We start from the raw sequence: 21611 nt of genomic DNA on the forward strand, positions 1-21611 counted from the left end.
ATCTCTTATAGTTATTAAAGCTGTTTTTGCTATCTTGGATATGTTACATTATCTATAAAAATAAGAGCAAAATATCACAATTTAAGCAGAATAGGTTTTTTTTTTTTGGTACATTAATGAATTTTCATACCACCTTCATTTTCTATACTTTATGTCTGGAGAGAAAAATGATGCAATATAATCTTTATAGAATTGAATGAATGTACTGTGGAAGTATATGAATACATTTTGGTAAAGAGCACAATTGCCTAAAATAAATTAGCTAAGAAAAACACTTCAGATGTAAATCTTTTTTGAAGCAAAATACAATTTATCTTGGACCCTTAAATTTATAAAAGTTTTAGAACAAAAATGCCTTGGCATATACTGGATAAGCCTAAGCCTGAATGATAAATATAGGAATAAAATGTATACTGAAAACACCACACAAATGGGAGCATTAAATAGATTGTTTCATGATATTTTTGACTAGGGCTCAATTATAGAACATCAGACCTTAACACACAGAATGTTACTTTTAAAGTAAATGTAGCAAAATAAAATATTCTCAGTAGATGGAGTGGCCTTAGGATGTGCCAGAATATTCTTTAATATAACTATGCTATTACATTTTATTCCTCAACCTAAATATTTTAGCCCAGAAACATTCTGGTGATATTCCCCTAAAATATATACATCAATGGATAGTTCATTATCCTTTATGAGACAGGATAAAAAACTTAACTCATTATAATTGGGTTATCATCTTCCTAATATTATAAGAAGGTTTGAATATATAATTCTTATTCTTTCCCAACAGAAATGCAAACTAGTTTTAGTTCTTGGAGTGGACATGAAATTAAAATAGTGAAAAAAAATAAGACTCTTTCCTAGTATTACGCAAACAGATTTTAAATATTGCTTATTTACATAACTTTTTATTGTTTTTAATAATCCAATCTATAAAAGGAATATAAAGTTTTTACAGAAGAAAATTGGGATATATATTAAACAGGAAGCATTTAAAAAAAAGCTGGCATGGCCATTTTTGAATTTTAAAAAGTTCTACTTTAGTGTGGCATTTTTTCATTATAAAAAACTTTTTCAATTCTATAAGAGCAGACAGTCATAGCTTCTTTGTATTTAAAAGGTAAAATATAATGTTATGGGTAAGTTTTATTCAGTCAAAGTTAATGTTTCGAGAGCCTAGAAACCTCACAAACTAGGACCTGAATGAAATATAAAAAGGAATATTAAATTAAAAAAAAAAAGGAATATTGACAGTGTCACTGTGTTAAAGGAAGAAATATGTATTGAATCTGACATGATATATGCAGTGAATGCTTCTACTTGCCAAGATGCTGTAAGAACCCTATACTTCTTGTATGAATGACAAAACAGGGCCAGAAATAGATTTGGGAATATCTAAGCATTTTTAAGAATAGTGTCAACTTTGGCCATAGTAATTGGTATCAAATAAATGGTCACAATGTGACAGATTTCCAGATATTATATATACAAATTATTTGCATATGTATTAATGTCTGTCAAAATTTCTAATGTAAACCAAGAATCTGAAATGTTTTATCAAAAACATTTAATATAGGTAAAATACACACAAACCTAAACACAGTGAAACTAAAATAAGGTGGAAGCTAGAATCTTCCACACATATTATCTCCCTAAGAAGACAGCGTTTTTTTTTTTAATTTACTATATTACAACAAATGGCCTTTTGCTATCAATATTCTGTATATGCTATAGCTATGTCTACAAATATGAAGCATCTGGAATAAAACTGAAAAATCCAAACACCAAAGATTAAGTGGTGTATATGACATTACCATGTTGATAAGATAGCCAGATGATAACCAAATTTTTCAAATTTATCAAGATGTTTGTTGTTTTATAGATATAACCTTTGTTCTGTTTGTTACAGATTAAAAATCTATGTTACTTAAGTGTGTGTGAATAAATAAAGGAAACCATGATTTTATCCTGCACCTCCAATGTTCTGGCTACCAAGATTTCTTTAATTCCCTTAAAAAGCAAAAACATTTAACCTTAAGCACATCCAAAACCCTCATATTTGTTACCAGACCATACATGGGGCTAGTTGTTTTCTATTATTGGATAAAATAGTTATCCAAGACTCTACTTAACAGAATCAGTAGAGGAAGATGGAGTAAAAATTGAATCCTCTGCTCTGAAATCTTTTCTAGGATGAAAGTGTGGGCTTCGAGAATATCGAGGTTTCAAACCTATAGATGAAGGTTGAGAAAAGCTTCTTCTCACAGAATGTAACCTTGGTTCCTATTAAGAGATTTAAAGAAAATTAGGGTTTTAATGCATTTTAAATGGCTTTTATTTTACAATTACTTAAGGGAAAGATTTAAAAAATAATATTAACTGGGTCTGGATTCTGAGGAGAGAAGGTGTGCTTCAGGAAATTCCCACTAGAAAGAGTAGGTTACCTTATAACTTGCTGCTGGACAGGAAAGCATCCTAGGGCTATAAAAAAGACTCACTACATAGGATCTGGGAATAGACAAATCTAATGGTATTTCTAAATTATTACGTTTGTGCCTTCTGAACCATCCCTTTGTGCCATCCCTGAACTTTGGTAAAGATTAAAAAAAAAAAAAGATTTATGTATTTAGTGACATACAAAATTAGAGTCAGATCCTATGGTTGAGAAAGCAGCTACCCAGAGAAAAATCAAGGAATTATTCATAAACTTTCACGTTAATAAAGTAACATGAAATTTTATCCTACTGTTAAGTAAAACATCCAGTGAATAGACTGTGTTCCAGCAAATGAGTTTTATTTGATCCACTGCTGAACATAAGGATTGCTGGACATCCTATTTGCTCAAGATACTTGAGAATAGGAAAATTTCAGCTAAGGCACCTATAATGACTAAATGCCTACTTCAGAGCACCAGTGTTGAGCCAAATCCTTTTGCCTAAAAATCGCATCATTTGCTTTGCTCTGCCTGCTTTAAATGATTTGAGTTTGAATGTTGTGATTCAAGAAGAATGCAGGCATCAAGGAACCTGAGTTTATCTCATAAAGCTGAATAAAACTTTGGAAGTAGGACATAGGCCAAATCAATTGCCCAACCGGAATCTGACAACAGAAATTTAATACCAAGTATTCTAGTAGTTCTTCTAAAAACTTAACTAGCAACTTATATAAAGTTAAGGGAAACAAACTAAATCTTCTAAGATAAGCAAAATTTCTCTAAAGAGGAATGGTTGATTCTATACTGTTGTACTTTCCATGATCTGGGCACAAACGCCACTCTACTGACCTACCAAGACTGAGCATGTCTACTAACAATGAAACAACTTGCCAATGCTAGAATAGGTAACTATCAAGAATAAGTCATAAAAACAATGGGTAATTTTTTATGGCATATCAGACCTAGATGCTTCTATGGTTAAAAATGTTTTAAATTGTGCAATTACACAGAGAGTTTATTTATATCACTCCAAGATACTTTGTGAAATTATAAAAGTCTTCTAACCAGAAAACAAACATTTATGGAGTATTGTAATGTAAGTTAAAGATAGTTATCAAAATCAGTGTTGTGAGAAAATTCACTCCAATGACATCAGGCTATATATAACCTTAGGCACTGTTACAATTTTTGAGCTAAGGGGACTTCAGTAGGCAATTATGATAATGATCCATTTATCTTAGCACCATACACATTTTATCAATATAAAAAATGGCATGAGTTTGGCACTTGTCATTAGGGTGTAAAAAAGAAAACTAAACTAGAATAACCGTTTCCGAAACAGAAAATACTACATGGAAGGTCCATACAAAGACTGATAATTGCCTATATTGCAATTATTAACAAGAAGAATGGGAAGAAAGAAGAAAAGCAACCAAAGATTCATTGGCTTTTGTTGGTGGACTTGATGCTTTCAAAAAACACATAAAAATGTGCCATGTTCCCAAAATATAAAGAGTAGATGGCACTACCTGTAGATATCTTTTGCTATCAGAGGGATTAAAATTTTGGGGAGATAATTTAGAAAGCCTTTCTTCTCACCTCGTGTTCCTTATTTTCCAAAATGATGAACTGCACAACACTTTTAAAGAAAATTTTTGACTAATAATGTAAAAATTAAATTCTAGGGTAATTTTATTTCCACTATTTTGGTTAGGAAACTGTTCATACTTAGGTTACTTGATAAAAGCATGATTAAACAGTTTCATGATTATCATAATTTGTTTATTTTAAAATTGAAATATTTTCTGATCCTGATTTCCAGATGCTTAAGGGATCAGAATAGACATTTTATTTGTGTCTAAGATTTAATTTGTGTAAGATTTAATTTTAGTGATTTAACAAAAGATGGTCCATAACTCTTGGATGAGACAAAAATTATTTCTGAAAAGTACGGTGTCTCTAAGGATCTTCCCCTCTCAACCCTCCACTCCCCAGAAATGACTTGCTTCCTTACAGGTGACAATTTATTAGTAATCAGAAGGTCTGGGTTTTACCACTTAATAGTAATGTCATCTTGGGAAATTCTCTTAACCTTTCTAAGCCTCTCTTCTCTTATAAAACGTTGCCTGATTACCTCAAAAAAATACTGAGTGGATGAAATGAGATAATGTATGTGAAGTGCTCGTAAACTGTAAGATGCTATATAAATATAAGGTATTATTCTTTTTTTTTTTTTTTGTGAGGAAGATCAGCCCTGAGCTAACATCCGTGCTAATCCTCCTCTTTTTGCTGAGGAAGACTGGCTCTGAGCTAACATCTATTGCCAATCCTCCTCCTTTTTTCCCCCCAAAGCCCCAGGAGATAGTTGTGTGTCATAGTTGCACATCCTTCTAGTTGCTGTATGTGGGACACGGCCTCAGCATGGCCAGACAACCGGTGCGTTGTTGCGCGCCTGGGATCCAAATCTGGGCTGCTAGTAGCGGAGCGTGCACACTTAACCACTAAACCACAGGGCCGGCCCCTAAGGTATTATTCTTACCTTGGAATAATATAGTATACAAAACGTGATATTCTAAGCATGATTTTATAGAAGATTATCATCAACATCAACAAATTAATACAATTTTTATAAGAAATATTATCACGGACTTTAAACAATCTTTAATGACTTAACTTTTCTTTAGAACAACCTAGTAATTATACAGCAAATTTAGTTACACAGGTTAAGCTACCAATATTTTAAGACTAATATCTTAAGATGATTCCACAGTTGTAGCTTCTTTAGTCCTTAAGGTATATGATTCCATGATTTCATGTTTATAACATAGGGAAACAGGCTTATACCTAAACATAATTCAGTTTATTTATATAGCTGTGTCAATGGCTAAACCAGAAACGATAAAGCTTCAAGGGTTAAAGGGTTTATGGTTAAACCATAAAGTAATAGAGGAGTTCAGGCCTATCTTTTATGGTTTAATGCCTTTCAGACTATACTTTTTGAAAAGCCTTTTATACTATACTAAACTATACCAGTTTAATGTTTATTCATTTTATAATATATTAATAGAGTTACCTACATCCCAATTTACCTGGGACGGTCTAGGTTTATGCCTATTATTGGAATTTCAATGTTGAAAAATAGTCTCTGAATAGAATGATTTTATAGGTATATTAATAGGATAAACTTCTTTGTTGGTCAATAAGTACATATTTCAAAAATTATATTATTTTAATTATTTTTGGTGCCCCCTTTCACTCTCAAGTATCTTGATTTGCATGATAAATGTATCATTTCTACATATGAGAAGAACTTGAAACAGAGATCAGCAAAGTCAAGAACTTTCTGACTATTACAAGGAGCAGAAGTGAAAGCAGAACTTGGTATGATAAGAACATCAGAGGACCTTGTCTATAGGTAAAAGGCCTAGGTTTCTATAAAGATAATCAAATCAAGTGTGTCTGCTGCTCATCAATGAAGGTGGGAGTGAGATTCAAGAGCAAATATGTGCTAGAGAACAAGGACTCTTAATTCTGAATCCAGATAATCATATTTCAGAGAAAGTTAAGCTAATATTCATATTGGAACTTGGCAAGTCTCTGAGAATGTAATTATCTTTGAGAAAAGACATAGTCACATTCTTAAACATGATCTTATTCAGACAGACCCTAACTGCAAGCTTGTCTTACTATAATAGAAGGAACTGTACTTTATTAACAACAGAGACTAGATTTTTTTGAAATTGCATGACCTGAGATTAAATCATGTCAGTGAAAACTATATTGTTGGTTACCTTTACCTAGAGCATATAAAAGATGTTTGGTTTGAAGGATGTTTAATAAAAGTAGACCAACTGGATAATTTATATGAAGAAATGATCTTTAGAATAAATTTTGGATACTTTCCCAAATAATTCATCATTTAGAAGAAAATAAGGAAAGCTGAATTCTCTGTAACGGGTATATAAAACTTAAGCAAAGGTGATGATGATTTAGAAAGTAATTTTCAAGAAGCAAGTGAATAGATTAAATGAATGGTACAGTGTTAGGTTTATATCCTAAATCAGAGTTAGAATCTTTAAAAGAAGTTTTTAACTTCAAAAATACAAATCTGCTAAAGTCCAATACAAAATGTCTGTATTACATTATTATCTAGGATTGCACCTATGAATTTCTTTGAGGAAACTGGACAGCCTTTTTGAAATCAAGAATAAGCTATAGATGTACAAAAAAAGATGTGTATTAACTAACATATGCTTTCCAGTTGCATCTTATCTTCAGGAATTAGACACAAAGGTAACTGTGCCTGATTATCACCTTTAAAATTTTCCTTTTATGATATTTACAATATGTAAAAAGCAAAAGAAATTGAGGATTAAAAGGATAACATTCCATGTTCAAGCAAAAGCTATCCTGGTTCTTTATTTTCATACTTCCAAAATGCTCACTCTATTACTATTAGGAGCCATTGTGAAAAACGTAGAGCTTTAAGAGTACCAATGAGTTCAGAAATGGAAGAAGGAAAGAAGCTGTAAAAACCAAGAATGACACGGTCAAGTATGAATTAGCTGCTTTTAAGCTGAATTCCTTAAGCCAAAACATCTTTCCCCACATTGCCTGAATTTTTTCATGTTACATTATACTGTTGGAAATTCTACCAAAGTGTTTCGGTTAACAGGGAATTCTCTTTAACCCTATTCTTAAGGAAGGTGAAGTGGGGAAAGATCCTTTTTTCTCCCTTGCTTTTATTCCCAAAATCTAGAATTCAAGTTAGGATTATTAGATTATATATGTAGCCCAATATAGATATCGTTTGTGGGAATATCCTATGAATTTAAATATCATTGGTAATATGGGTGGAATTGGACAAAACTTCCAAAATTAAGTATGCTTGACTGCATTTCTTTCAGTTTAGAGCCATATTTGAAAATGAAAGCAGAGATGACAATGCATAAAGAATGGCTACATAGTAAATATCCTTAAGCTCTATCATTTTCAGTCAAAGCAAGTTAATTGAATTGGGTAGATAAGAAAAGACTCAGGGTCTCTCAAAATTTGGAGAAATTCTATCCAAAATAGAAAATAGAGGTCCCTCAGAATGCTTATAGCCAGAAGAGGGGAAAGCCAGATGGAGGGAGGTCTTTCTCTTTGCCAGCATACTGACAGCATACATTCTTTTTATTGATCAAACAATAAGGATATCGTACTTGGAAACCAAGTTGGAAAGGAGATATTCAGGTGAATAGACAGGGAATTCTTCCCATATTGAAAAAAGACAACTGGTAGGCTTAGGGAATTCATGGGACAGGAATAATATAGTTTGATTTTTAGCTTGGAATTTTCCAAAGGGAAAAGTGCTTTTTTAAGCACTGAAACCTATCAAAGACAAAGATCTAGAGAGAATGCCACAAAGCTGGTTGATGGTAAATAATGGGAGGAAAATAAATGCTAAGAACTTTGAGACATTTACTTTGAAGTCTCTATACTTTAGAGCAGAAACTTGACTCTCCTTATAAAACAAAATAACAACCCAAAACTACCAGCCCCTCAAAAGCGTTACTTTCCCCAGGAAAGAAAAGCTCTTGGAGCTGTATTTTATCCTCTGTATTCCACGAAGGAAAAAATGAAGAAAAAAGTCAGAGTCTAATCAAAGGACTTTCTTATTAGAAATTATCTCTTTAGGCCTAAGAGCATACTGGAATCTTGTAGGTACATCCCAAAGGAGTGTGAGATCTAGGACCCTCCAAATGATAAGGAAAAAACCCCAGGAAGTGAAAGGGCTCACGTGAGGAAAAGATTCTTAGCAGGCGACAAAGGAAAAGGCTTTAGTCTTTAAATACAGAAAGGCACCTTCTCACATCCCTGTTTTTCAAAGGGAAGAAGTACACCAAGATGTTTATGACTCCAATTACCTTTAGAGAAATACTACATGACAATTACTTGTGGGTGCACACCTTGACAGAAATGCAAAACTGAGGTTAACATACTAGCTTCACTAAGAAAATTATGCATCAAAATATCAGTAAATAATCAAGTATTGGCACTTTTTAACTATGAAATACATATCAAATGAGGAAAACTGACAAATCAGTAAGCGGAAAAATTTTAAACTGCATGTTTTAAAAATAAGTCAGATATCAACATCACTCACTCACTGGCCTAAATAAAATGTGTTAATGACTATTTGGCCTGTTACTGTGTATCTTCACTTCAATACATTCAGGCTTGGCATTATATTGATAATATTTTAAGCAGCATGCCTAAAAAGAATGATAAAACTGGAATCCTCAATCAGTTAGTTCATTAGTTTGAAATCTATGCCTGCTATTTTATATTTGGCGATCTGACAGGTCAGAAAGTAGGTAACATTGAGATAACCATGAAATTAGTATATAGAAAACTGAAGGATTATGTCATATGGAAAGAAGAAATAAAATAATGACAATGTGAAATAAAACAAGTGATCTTGAATGGCACTTGATTTCTGAGAGGAACCAGGAGAATGCATAAAATATTAGCAAATTTATGCAATACATAAAAGCAAAGAGACACAAACACCTACAGGAGGTCCAACAAACAGCAATAACTGTAGCTGCTAATCAGAACGTGGTACTCAACATGGAAGGACAGAAGCTGATAGCACATTTTTAGGAATTTATGCACAAGAATAAAAACAATGAATAGAGTTAAAAGAAACAGCATCAGTTATGAATATTACATCCATCTTTTGGATAAAATTTTGCCCTTTTCCTCTTTTAAGTCTGTAGAGATTTCAGAATAAATTTTAGTCAAAGTATAGGTCTAGGACCAGCAATTTACTGTTATAACAATAGGGCATGTTGATGCATGATATCAAAGTTGGATTGGATGCGTTCCTAAAGTCTTTTCTAGTCCTTTGGTTCTATATTTTAATATTATCCAAGCACTACTTCTGGGAAAGATACAAAGAATTTTTGTGTATGTGACTCCAATTCTTCATTTTATAGTTAAATATAGCATATCCAGGAAACACACTCCTACATGTGGGAGTTACTATGTATAAATTTGTTTGAAAATACTGTACTGCCATTATTGGCAGTATAAAGCAATGTTTTTAACTAAATCATACCTCTTTATTCTAAGCCATCCTTCTGAAATCAGCTGACAGAGGAAGTTAGTCTTAATTTTCCAAGATCCTTTATCTTTTTTTTTTTTTTTTGGTGAGGAAGATTAGCCCTGAGCTAATATCTGCTGCCAATCCTCCTCTTTTTGCTGAGGAAGATTGGCCCTGAGCTAACATCCGTGCCCATCTTCCTCTACTTTATATGTGGGATGCCTGCCACAGCATGGCTTGATAAGTGGTGCATAGGACCGTGTCTGGGATCTGCACCTGCGAAACCCAGGCCACAGAAGCGGAGTGTGCGAACTTAACCACTACACCAGCGGGCCGGCCCCAGGATCCTTTATCTTTTGACAAGCTACCATCTTTCTATTTCGATTGTATTAAAGATTTTGGGAAACAGTTGCAAAGTTATTACCTTGTGATTTTGGTAAATGTACTAATATTTGTACTATCCATTTCACTCTAACACAGAGTGAATTTCAGATGTTTCCAGATTGGCCTTTCAAAATGGGTACTAAGTAAGTAAAAACTTACTTCTCAAATTTATCTCTAGAAGATATACTACAAGAAAGAAAAAAATAAAATGGGCTTTACTTAGTATATGTAAGGAGAATTTTCATCCTCCAAATCTGTCTGTTTTTAGAAGTAAAATGTTTGGGCTACGAAGTTATGCCATGAAGAAGGTTGATGCTGTCCTCCATGTATTCAGGTTGACAATAAATTCCACCGTTTTGATTAGCGTCTCAAAATAAAGCTAAATTCTAAGAAAGTGTATATGTATGAATTATATATGTGTGGATATATGCGTCTATGTGTGTATGCATATAATTTGTGTGTGTGTGTACATATACGTGTTTATGCATATAATCTCTAAGGCTGTGCAGAAGAAACACACTTGGGTATCAATTATTATCAAAATCCCTTATCCAATAATACATTATTAATTTTTATTAACAGTCCAGGATTTGTTTAGCATCATGTTTAACATTTTGAAAATCACAACAACTTTTTTTGTCATCAAGGACAGTGCTATCAAAAGAAGATCTCTAACATCAATGGTTAATAATTTTTACTTACAGAAGAAAAACTTTTGAAATTTCATTGTGGGACTTACTCATCTATTTATATTTCTGAGAACTGAGAATATTAATGTACATGAGGTCCTTGTATGCTAGTTTATATTCATATGGTCCTATTGTTCTCCTGAAACCATTTGACTGGCAAACATATTCATTATGGTTCCAAAAGAAACACCCTATTCGACTCACTAGGAAAAACTTTGAGGTCTATGTCCTATTATTTTTGTTGCTACTGCTGCTGCTGATCATGGAATACATTTGGGGATGGAACAGGAGAGGACACAGATAGATTTATTAGGGTAATGCTGATATTTACGGCTTTTCTCCTTCTCTCCTAAAATCAGGAAGTCAGTGAGAGAACTGCAAATCAATGTAAGAAGGACTTTTTTATACTACTACAGAAATTTCGGTGATAAAAACACTTAGGATTTGTTCTGTAACTTTTGAACAATGGCTTTTCCTCCTCACCTATTTTCCAACTTTATAATAAGAATTGGTTTTAGAATCAGAATTTAAAGTTTTTCTTTGGTGTAAGAAGTAGTTTTGCTATTTATTAAAACAATTACTTGTCCTTTTTAAAATTAATAACATGTAATATATTGGTAACGTATAAGAATAAAAGGTCAAAAGATTAAAGCATTCAAAGAACACTAAAATACAGTGGAATATCAGTCAGTAAATATCAGTCAATGATCATGTCAGAAGTGAGCCCTTCTTTTATCGAAACAATTCTAGGTGATCCAAATTATATAAAATTTGGTACCAAATGGCTTATGTTATAGGAAGGCTGCTGCAGTATTATCTCAAATATTAGAGAAAAAATTTAATATAGTGAAATTAATCACATGAAAAGGCAAGAATATTGATCATGTTGATGGTATTTCTAATATTTGGAAAATGTTATAAAAAAAAGCAGTATAAATAGTATTCAAATTCTGAAAACTGTGGCAGAAGCAAAATTAAAGAGTAGCAGTAACAATAAACAAAAAATTAGACAAAAGCATATTAAATGACAAAATAGCAAAGTAGTAGAACTGAATCATTAAGATTAAATATACTATATGCTAAAAGGCATGAAAGTATTAAAAATTCTTTTAGAATTAGGAATGACTTTTATCCTAAATATTAAAATAAACAGCAAAGAATATGAAACATAACTTCTAAAAGGTTGAGAAGAAAAATAACACAAAGCAGAGAAAATGAAAGACACCTCACTATTCCCAAGGTGGTTATTATTTACGGAATGGATAAAACATGTTGTATAAAATGTTACTACAGTTAGATAAACACATAAAAACACCAACATGCCACATCTACCTAAATAATTTTGTATAACAGCTGAAAAAGCAAATTTCATCAAATTTAGACAGCTTATAGTGGAATAAATATAGTGAGGTATTAACTAACCCTAAGTTTCACAACGGGCAGCTTCTAGCCGGTTCGTTGAAGCTGGATCTCGGCCACACAAGGATCATTGGACAAGAAATCAGTTGAGCTGGACTAGAGCTGCCCAGTTGTCTTAATAATGAATGCTCCACAGTGTCTGTTAAGTAAAGAGAAAGAAAATATAGATCAGAAAGACTGAATGGGAAAAAAAAGAGTAAGTTAGAGTAGATGAGCGTAGGATATCAATAAACATTTACTAAATACTTGCAGAACATGTGGTACTAATTATATTAGATTAGAGTATTATGAAGTGAGAGGCTAGAGATTAGGAGGGGTCCAGAGCTTCCTGCTCTCTGAGAGCTTACAATCTATTTTAGACAATCTCTAGTCTAGTGTCACAGTATAAATGTTTAGTATATAAAAATGGGGAACAGGCAACACAGAAACGAGTTATAACATTCCTTCTATTTTTGAAAATATTATTGGTGGGTTTTAAAAATATGTTTTTAAAAGGGAAGTGGAATTTGGCAGAAGGCTATTTAGAAAGTTGTCCAAAACCCAAAAAGTACCCTTCAAGTTGGCATTGGTAGGACAGGCATATAGGTACTGATGCCATATAATACCGAGTAATTCCATATATCTGTGTCATCCTGAGATTTTTGTGTGTGTGTTAAGATTAGTTTGGGTCAAAGAAACAACCAAGTTGCTATTACCTTTTCGGCACTTTGGGTGTAAGCCAGCTCCTAATTTAGGGAACCAAGCTGTCCTATGACATACTTGTAGTTTTGGATAGGCTCAAAATTCTCCATATTTGTTCAATATCTGTACAGAAGTACTGTCTGATAGAACTTTCTATGTTGATGGAAAAGTTCTATATCTACACTGCCAAATATGGTAGCCCACGTGGGGCTATTTAGCACTTGAAATGTGGCTAGTTGCTACTGAGGAACCAAATTTTAAATTTAATTTCATTTTAATTAATTTAAAATTGAAATTAACTAGTCTCATGGGGCTAGTGGTTACCATGCTAGTGAAAGCATGACAGTGTTGGTGACAGACAAACCAGTGTTGTCTGGTTTGCTAAACTCTATAGACTGGCCTGGATTTCTCTGGCCTGTTCAATACTGCCCAATACCACTTATTGTTCATTGATGTATTCTCAGTGTCTAGAATATTGGGTTGCACATGGTAGATGCTCAATAAATATTTGGTAAACGAATGAAATCTACTGTGGTAATATACAGCTATTCATGCCTAGTCAACTACTCATAGCTTATTGGCAATATGCTCTGGTTCTCTAAGGAAAAATAGATAAGTGAAGTTAAACTATTCCATGTATGTGGAATTGCTTTGTTGAAGGCTCAATATGCCTAGACAGAACAGGAGCAGAGCTTGCTTCATTATTATAGCTCAAAGAAAAGCAACATAAATAGTTGTATATGAATAATTTAGGTTGGTAAGTATGTGAAAACCGAAGGGAGAATATTTAATGGTAAAGAATTTGGTAAGGATGTATAAGAGCTGATGAGATTCATAAGAGGGAAAAAAACTAACTTCAGATTAAAAAAACTAAATTCAGATTTATGTATGACTAAAGGGTGGAAACTGAAGACAGTGACATCTTGAAGAAATATACAGTAAACTGGTTAGGCAATAATAGAGCTTAGGAAAGGTATTTGGCAGTGGAAAGAGAAATAAATATATTATTCTTAGCAAGTTAGCTGAAAAAGGGACACAAAGACAAGAGGTCAGAAAAATCACTGGTATTGTTTTGATTTTAGGTGAAAAGGAAGATGGGCAAAGTAACACATAAGAGGTGAGGATTCTGAAAATAAATGTAAGAAATTGTGTATTCGTGAGTTTCAATTTGAGAAGGTAGTGACCATCCATCCAAGTGTTGTTCTAGGGTTAAATTAGGAAGAGAATCAAAGCACTAGGGTCAGATTCACTTTTAAACACTACTAAAATGCAGAAAACTGGAAACTCCCTTAGAAGACAATTTAGAGGGCAAAGAGAATCGTGCCATGATTAGTAGCTGGTAAAAGAGGAAGAAATATATTTCTGAAAAAGACACCGAAAGATCAAACTTAATGCAAGGAAAGAGAGCCACATCTGAAAATTAAAATTTGAGCACAGGCTAGTTGACAGTAGAATTAAATTAAAAAGAACCTAAGAGGACAAGAACTACGACAAACCCTTGGGATTTGGCTAATAAGAAGTCATCAAATCTTGGCAATAAATCTTAGATAAGTAGTTTGAATAGATCTCAACACTAAAAGAACAATAATTTCATATGGAATGAAAAAGATAACCCTATACTCCTCCCTCATGTCTTTCCAAAACAGATAATTTTAAAATATTAGTGAAGTGTGGAATATAAAATCCTACTGCTTGTTATGATGTATCCTCAAAATGGGGGAAGATGTTACCCAAAAAAAGTTTAGAAAACAATTCTGTAAGGGATTAAGATTTGATGAGTTGAATCTTATGTTGTGAAGATACTCATCCAAGTAGTCTAAGGGAAAAGAAAAAAGATTGAGTAAAAGGAGAAAAAATGTTCAATTAGAGGGAATGACAGACTCAGAATGCAAGGAAAGTAAGTGCTCAAACTAAGAATGAAAACACATAACTGGATATGCAAATAAAATGTACCACACAGTAAGACAGATTTCCCCCATAAAAGAAGTATAAAATTTACTTAGAATACTGTATAAACTAATACCTATCCTTACACAGTAATTAATAAATATCTCAAATTATCTTTAGCCACACTTCCCCCCACATTAATTAAGTATCTTGGCCGGTAAGAACTTATGGCAAATGTAAATATTAAAGCAGTCCAGAGGCTAAGAGTCAATAATCCATGTTAGATTAAAAGATTAAAAAGGGAATATAGTCAATAATATTGCAATAACTTTGTATGGTGACAGATGGTAACTAAACTTATTGTGGGGATCATTTTGTAATGTATAAAAATATCCAATCACTATGATATACACCTGAAACTAACAGGATATTGTATATCAATTACACTTCAATAAAAAAATAATTAAATTTTATAAAAAAATAAATTTTATGAAAAAATAATTAAAAGTGAAAATATAACTAAAGCATTTGTACTATATTTCACATTATACTTTAAGAGGATACATGAACTTGACAATAGGTTAATTCAAGGGTCATGAAACTACGTCCTGTAGGCCAAATCTGGCCCGTCATTTGTTTTAGTAAATAAAGTTTGACTGGAACACAGTCACACTCATTGTTTCTATTTTATCTATGGTCATTTTCACACTACAACAGCAGTGTCGAATAGTTAAGATAGAGACTGCGTGGCTTGCAAAGCTTAAAATATTTACTAATGGGCTCTTTACAGAAAGTTTGTTGACCCCTGGTTTAACCTACTCAGGCTAGAAAGAAATTTTCAGGCTGAGAACTTCTGAAAATCTAGGAAAGAAAACCTTAATAAGATGCCTTAAATTCAAAGAGTGTATATACTCTATATTGTGGAAATAATTATTACCAGCCTTAAATATATTGGACTCACCTTGATTAAATGAACGTCAAAATCAGAAACTACAAGTTTAATAGAAATCTTGAGAGAAACTAAGAAGCTACTGATACTAATGCTTTTTGACTACAAAGAACAGGATTAACTAGGTATATGTTTAGTTATATAAGAAGGTAAGTATTTGTACACTAGTTACCATAATGTTTAAGTTAAATCTATACTTATTCTATGTTTTACCATCAGAAAGTTGTGGGTTTTTTAAATTTTTCTGTGAGGAAGATTAGCCCCAAGCTAACATCCGTGCCCATCTTCCTCTACTGTATATGGGATGCCTACCACAGGATGGCTTGATAAGCGGTGCGTAGGTCCAAGCCTGGGATCCAAACCTGCGAACCCCGGGCTGCCAAAGTGGAGTGCGTGAACTTAACCACTATGCCACCAGGCTTGCTCCAGAAAGTTAAGTTTTTTTTTTTTTTTTTTGTGAGGAAGATTAGCCCTGAGCTAACATCTGTTGCCAATCCTCCTCTTTTTGCTGAGGAAGATTGGACCTGGGCTAACATCTGTGCCCATCTCCCTCTACTTTAATTTTTTTTTTAATTTTTTTTTTTTTTGTGAGGAAGATCAGCCCTGAGCTAACATCCATGCTAATCCTCCTCTTTTTGCTGAGGAAGACTGGCTCTGAGCTAACATCCACTGCCAATCCTCCTCCTTTTTCTCCCCAAAGCCCCAGCAGATAGTTGTATGTCACAGTTGCACATCCTTCTAGTTGCTGTATGTGGGACGCGGCCTCACCATGGCCGGAGAAGCAGTGCGTCGGTGCGCGCCCGGGATCCGAACCCAGGCCGCCAGTAGCGGAGCGCGCGCACTTAACTGCTAAGCCACGGGGCCAGCCCCTCCCTTTACATTATATGGGACGCCGCCACAGCGTGGCTTGATAAGAGGTGCGTAGGTCCACACCTGGGATCCGAACCTGTAAACCCAGGGCCGCCAAAGCAGAGCATGCAAACTTAACCACTACGCCACCCCACCGGCCCCAGAAAGTTGAGTTTTTAAGTCTTCACAAAAGCACAAAGATCTTTCCTGTAATATTGAAAAATTTAGTACTTCCAAGCCCTTGGCTTTTTCACATTGAGACTATTAGTGTTTTTTTTTTTATAGAAAATTACATTTGTTATAATGTTTCTTGTAGAAAGCTGTGTTTACTTAATGTGGTAAACTGTATTTATAATATCTGGTTGGTATTATTCCTCATCAACTTGCTTCCTATGTCATCGCTTATCTAGTTTGAATAACCTCAACCTGTATGGAAGACTAAAAAGCTCCCAGAATTAGGAACATGTAGCTAAAGACATTCTTCCTTGTAAAAATTTATGTTACAAGTGAACTAAAGAGACTCTAACATAGAGGGTAACTGGTTTTTTTTTATTCTTAACTTTTGCTTTTTCTATATGTTTATTACAGGTACAACAGAGGTCTTCATAAATAGTTGCAAGAGGGTAACTATTTTTGTGCCTGTGTGCCATGGACTCCTTTGGCAGTCTACTGATGCCTATGGACTCCTTCTCAGAATAATGTTTTTAAATATATAAAATAAAATACACAGAATTATAAGGGAAACAAATTATATTATAATATACTTATATCCACAGACTCTTTAGGAGGGGGTCTTTGGACCAGATTCACTTTAAAACTCAATGCAGGGCTGGCCCCGTGGCTTAGTGGTTAAGTGCGTGCGCTCCGGTGCTGGCGGCCCGGGTTCGGATCCTGGGCATGCATCGACGCACCACTTCTCCAGCCATGCTGAGGCCGCGTCCCACATACAGCAACTAGAAGGATGTGCAGCTATGACATACAACCATCTACTGGGGCTTTGGGGGAAAAAATAAATAAATAAATAAAATTATTTAAAAAAAAAACAACCCTCAACGCAGGATCTTAGTATCTCTTTTCCTTGAACTCAAAGATTAAATGTAAATGATTGGAATGGAGATTATGCTATAACACCAGTAAGAATCAGTATGTCACTCTTGGGGCCGGCCCTGTGGCCTAGTGGCTGAATTCAGTGTGTTCTGCTTCAGTGGTCTGGGTTCGGTTCCCAGGTGTGGACCTACACTGCTCGTCAGCTGCCATGCTTGGGCAGTGACCCACACACAAAATAGAGGAAGACTGGCACAGATGTGAGCTCAGGGCGAACCGTCCTCAAGCAAAAAGAGGAAGATTGGCAACAGATGTTAGCTCAGGGTGAATCTTCCTCAGGAAAAATAGAAAAGAATCAGTATGTCACTCTTTTTGCTGCAAAGGTACTCATGATGGCAAATGGATCCCATCTTGCATCCCATTACTATTTACATTTCAAGTATAAAAAGTGACATAATATTCAGTTTGGCTATCTTAAGGCAATCTTAGATTTGATTTCAACATTTCAGGAAAACCAAAGGCAATAAGATTCAGGTCTACATATTTTCTTAAGAGCAGCAACTAAGTTCTGAACTTAATTAACTAAAAATGTAATTCCCTAATTCTTTTAGAGAATCTGATTGAGCTGGGATATACTACCACTTAAAATGTGTTAAGAAGATAAAAAGTAAAGTGTGGTGATATGAACTGTCATTTATCAGAAAAACAAAAACTTTCAACAATTATATAATATATAAATCTAATATATATTATAGATAATGCATATATATAATATATATAAATATAAGGCATTATATTAACTTTATAAGAAGATAGGTGTATAAAGAAAAGATTGTCATAATTATCACAGCTGTCATGGACTAGTGGGAAATAATTATTGACAGTATTTCAATGTTTTCTTTTTAGTACTGGGTACATTCACAACTAACTATACTACTAAACATAAGAATCAATAGTTAAAGGTTCTGGGTTGAAACCTGGGTACCTTAATAATTAAAAAATTAAGAGACTATTTTTTAGAGCAGCTTTAGTTTCACAGCAAAAATTGGACAGAAAGTTCCCATAAACTCCCATGTATATATTTAATATATTTTGACTGTTTACTACGTAGCAGGGAATTCTGCTTATTCCTGTACGACCTAGTTTCTTAGTGAAACTCCTGCATCATCACTTTAGGGAAATGGGACTATATCTCTAGTAAAGAAGCACAGATTGATTAACTGTTGTGATGGTAATATGAATCTTGCTTGCAGTGTACTTGTTTAGGAAAGTAAGCATACTCTTTATGATTAAATGATGGCAGTTACCTATTTCACACTCATATTTATGCTTCTGACCCATCCCATGGGTTGGAACTCAGTACCAAGACAGTCTACTTTAAGGATTCCCCTACTCTTTCATATGCCCTCATCCCATCACCACTCACTGCACTGCTTCACAGCTATTACCACTGTACTGCAAATATGAAATAAAACTGTAATTGTGACCTAGTGTCCAAGCCTAGAGTATTACTAAACTTTATTTATAGAGAGTGCATTACAGTATCAAAATCTTCTAAAACAGACTTCCTCTGATGTTAATATTTTCTCCAAATATACTTCTCTAGAAATAGCTGAAAAGGCTGCACCATATTAGGTAAGTGCTAATTATTTTCAGTAACTGATATTAAACACAAATGATTGAAGTTGTACTGCTTGAATAATTCCAATAGAGGATGGCGTGGTACTAAGAGAAATTTTGAAAGAATGTTAAGGTTAACATTATTATTTTATTTTTTATTTTTTGTGAGGAAGATCAGCCCTGAGCTAACATCCATGCCAATCCTCCTCTTTCTGCTGAGGAAGACCGGCTCTGTGCTAACATCTATTGCCAACCCTCTTCCTTTTTTTCCCCAAAGGCCCAGTAGATAGTTGCATGTCATAGCTGCACATCCTTCTATAGTTGCTGTATGTGGGATGCCGCTTCAGCATGGCCAGAGAAGCGGTGCGTTGGTGCACACCCAGGATCTGAACCCAGGCCGCCAGTAGCAGAGCACTTGCACTTAACTGCTAAGCCACGGGGCTGGCCCAAGGTTAACATTCTTAATTTAAAGTTTAATTCTTCTAGTTTAAGAGCATATACTTTTCTACGTTGTCTTAGATTTGTGAGTAGAAAATGGCAGAAATTGTACAGAGAAACTATCTTACTCTTCAATTTAATCATGTAAAAATTACACATACATTAAATATAAATCATAACAGAGGCATGAATAGATATCTTTCTTTGTGCACATAAGCATAAAACTGGAATCAGAAACCTGCTTCTCGCATGTCTATAGAAAAGCTGCTAAGAGGAACTTTACCCCTTTGATCCTGATCTTTGCTCTACTATGCAACAGACCAAAGGGTGAACAAAACCACTGACTTGTTTTGATTCAGCATTTAAGCTGTCTTGTTAAGGGTTATAATAATTCTGGTTATCACATGGGATATATCCTAGGGAATATTTTGGTTCTGCCAAAGGTAAGATTTAAGGATTAGGGAAGAGTTGAAAAGCTATGAGGTGCGGTTAACTAGCTTACTCTAAAGCCCACGTCTCACACAACTGTAATATCAGATTTCATCAAATCAGAGACATGATGGATCGTAAGACACACCATTATTTTATGTTTCACTTCCAAAACTAAAAAAACATTGCAATCAATTGTAAACATACCCTGATTCAGAGGTTTTGAAATATAAAAAAATATATATATCTCAGAACCAATGAAATTTGGCATGTTTTATTTTTAATTTAGAGATGCAGGACCATAGGAAGCTTGAGTTAGGAGGGACAGGAAAAAAAACCCCCACAATTCCCCTTTTGTTAGAGATGAGAAAAAAAAGAGAATAATTTAATAAACTTTCAAAGTCAAAACTGGAACACAGGGCTACATATAGAGTTTTATATTTCTGGCTTTTATTTTTTAAGGTGGAATGTTCTATGTATTTTATAGTCAATATTTTTCTTTAAGTGATTTGGTGGCTCTCAATAGACAATGGTGCCCCACTCAGGGACAGAAACTCCAAAACTACTTCTATACTTTTCTAAAACTATAGAACCCCATAGAAATGCTTTACTATACCAGTTTTACTCTGTGGAAAATTATCTACTTTTGTTTATAGTGCATTTCTATTATAACACAGAAATCTTAATACACAAATGTTGATATATCATTAGGAAACAATTTTTTCCTAAAATGCATTAAAGTAGACTAATATTAAAATATTGAAATTTGAGACATTAACCTTTATTCTTCCTATGCAAATTTTCCCTGGTATACCAAAAGCCTTGATGACTTAAAATAGAAATACAGAGAATAGGCTAGTCTTAATATTTTAGAAATAGATAAAATATTATAGAAATAGAAAATAGAAATAGATAAAATATTTCTTAAAATAGAAAGGTGGAATAGAAGTCTTTGGGTAGTGAACATGCTGTAGTCTACACAGAAATTGAAATATAATGATGTACACTTAAAATTTATATAATGTTATAAACCAATGTTACCTCAATAAAAAAATAAATTAAAAGAAAAAGAAAAAGTGGAAATATTCCTTGGAAGAATTTGAGCCTGTTGTTTTTATAAATGTAAGTCATTTTTAAAACTCTAATGATTATAATTTTAAGGATGTAAATTGGATTTATCCCAAAGTAGCAAATTCAGATGTCAAAACTATCTTGAAGCAACAAATCTAATCAATGAAATAGAAACCTTATTCAGAGCTCAGAGCACAAGTCTAACTGCTATAAAAGACTGCCAGAAACTGCTCATTGGATGCATATATTATAAAGCAGACCAATAGAGAAACTACTAGGTTAATATACGATTAATTAAGGCTATCATTCCCTAATTCAGCAGAGTCACATCTTATACAGAATCAAGTTTCAAGTCAATAAAGCAAAATCACATAATGTCAAAATTATCTCATTGAACTAGAGTACAGAAGGAATGGAAGGAAAATCTTTGTATATTTGGGCACTTGAACTATTATGCTTTTAAGATCGATATCAAATCCCTAGGTAAGAAGGGTATAAGTGGAGAATTATAAGTGTTTCTGTTTTCTTAGAGTGTTTTTCCATTTTTGCATTAATATAAGTGTCCAATAAATTTGTTCTTATAATAATTAATTGAGATACTGGAAACTGGGGAAATTA

General features: G+C 33.6%; 1 protein-coding gene across 2 annotated transcripts in view; it reads right to left on the bottom strand.

The window, feature by feature from the left end:
- Positions 1-982: 982 nt before the first annotated feature.
- BOLL (boule homolog, RNA binding protein) overlaps positions 983-21611 on the bottom strand; it is a 62765-nt gene continuing 42136 nt past the window's right edge. The window contains exon 11 of one of the 2 annotated variants that reach the window (XM_058549513.1): positions 983-2292. In XM_058549513.1, coding sequence (XP_058405496.1) covers positions 2134-2292 — 159 coding nt within the window. In that variant the 3' untranslated portion in view covers positions 983-2133. Of the gene's footprint in view, positions 2293-11762; positions 12165-21611 lie in introns of those variants that run through there. The other variant, XM_058549512.1, reaches the window with a different exon arrangement.

The sequence above is a fragment of the Diceros bicornis genome, chromosome 10 (genome assembly GCF_020826845.1).
Source record: "Diceros bicornis minor isolate mBicDic1 chromosome 10, mDicBic1.mat.cur, whole genome shotgun sequence".
NCBI lineage: Eukaryota > Metazoa > Chordata > Mammalia > Perissodactyla > Rhinocerotidae > Diceros > Diceros bicornis.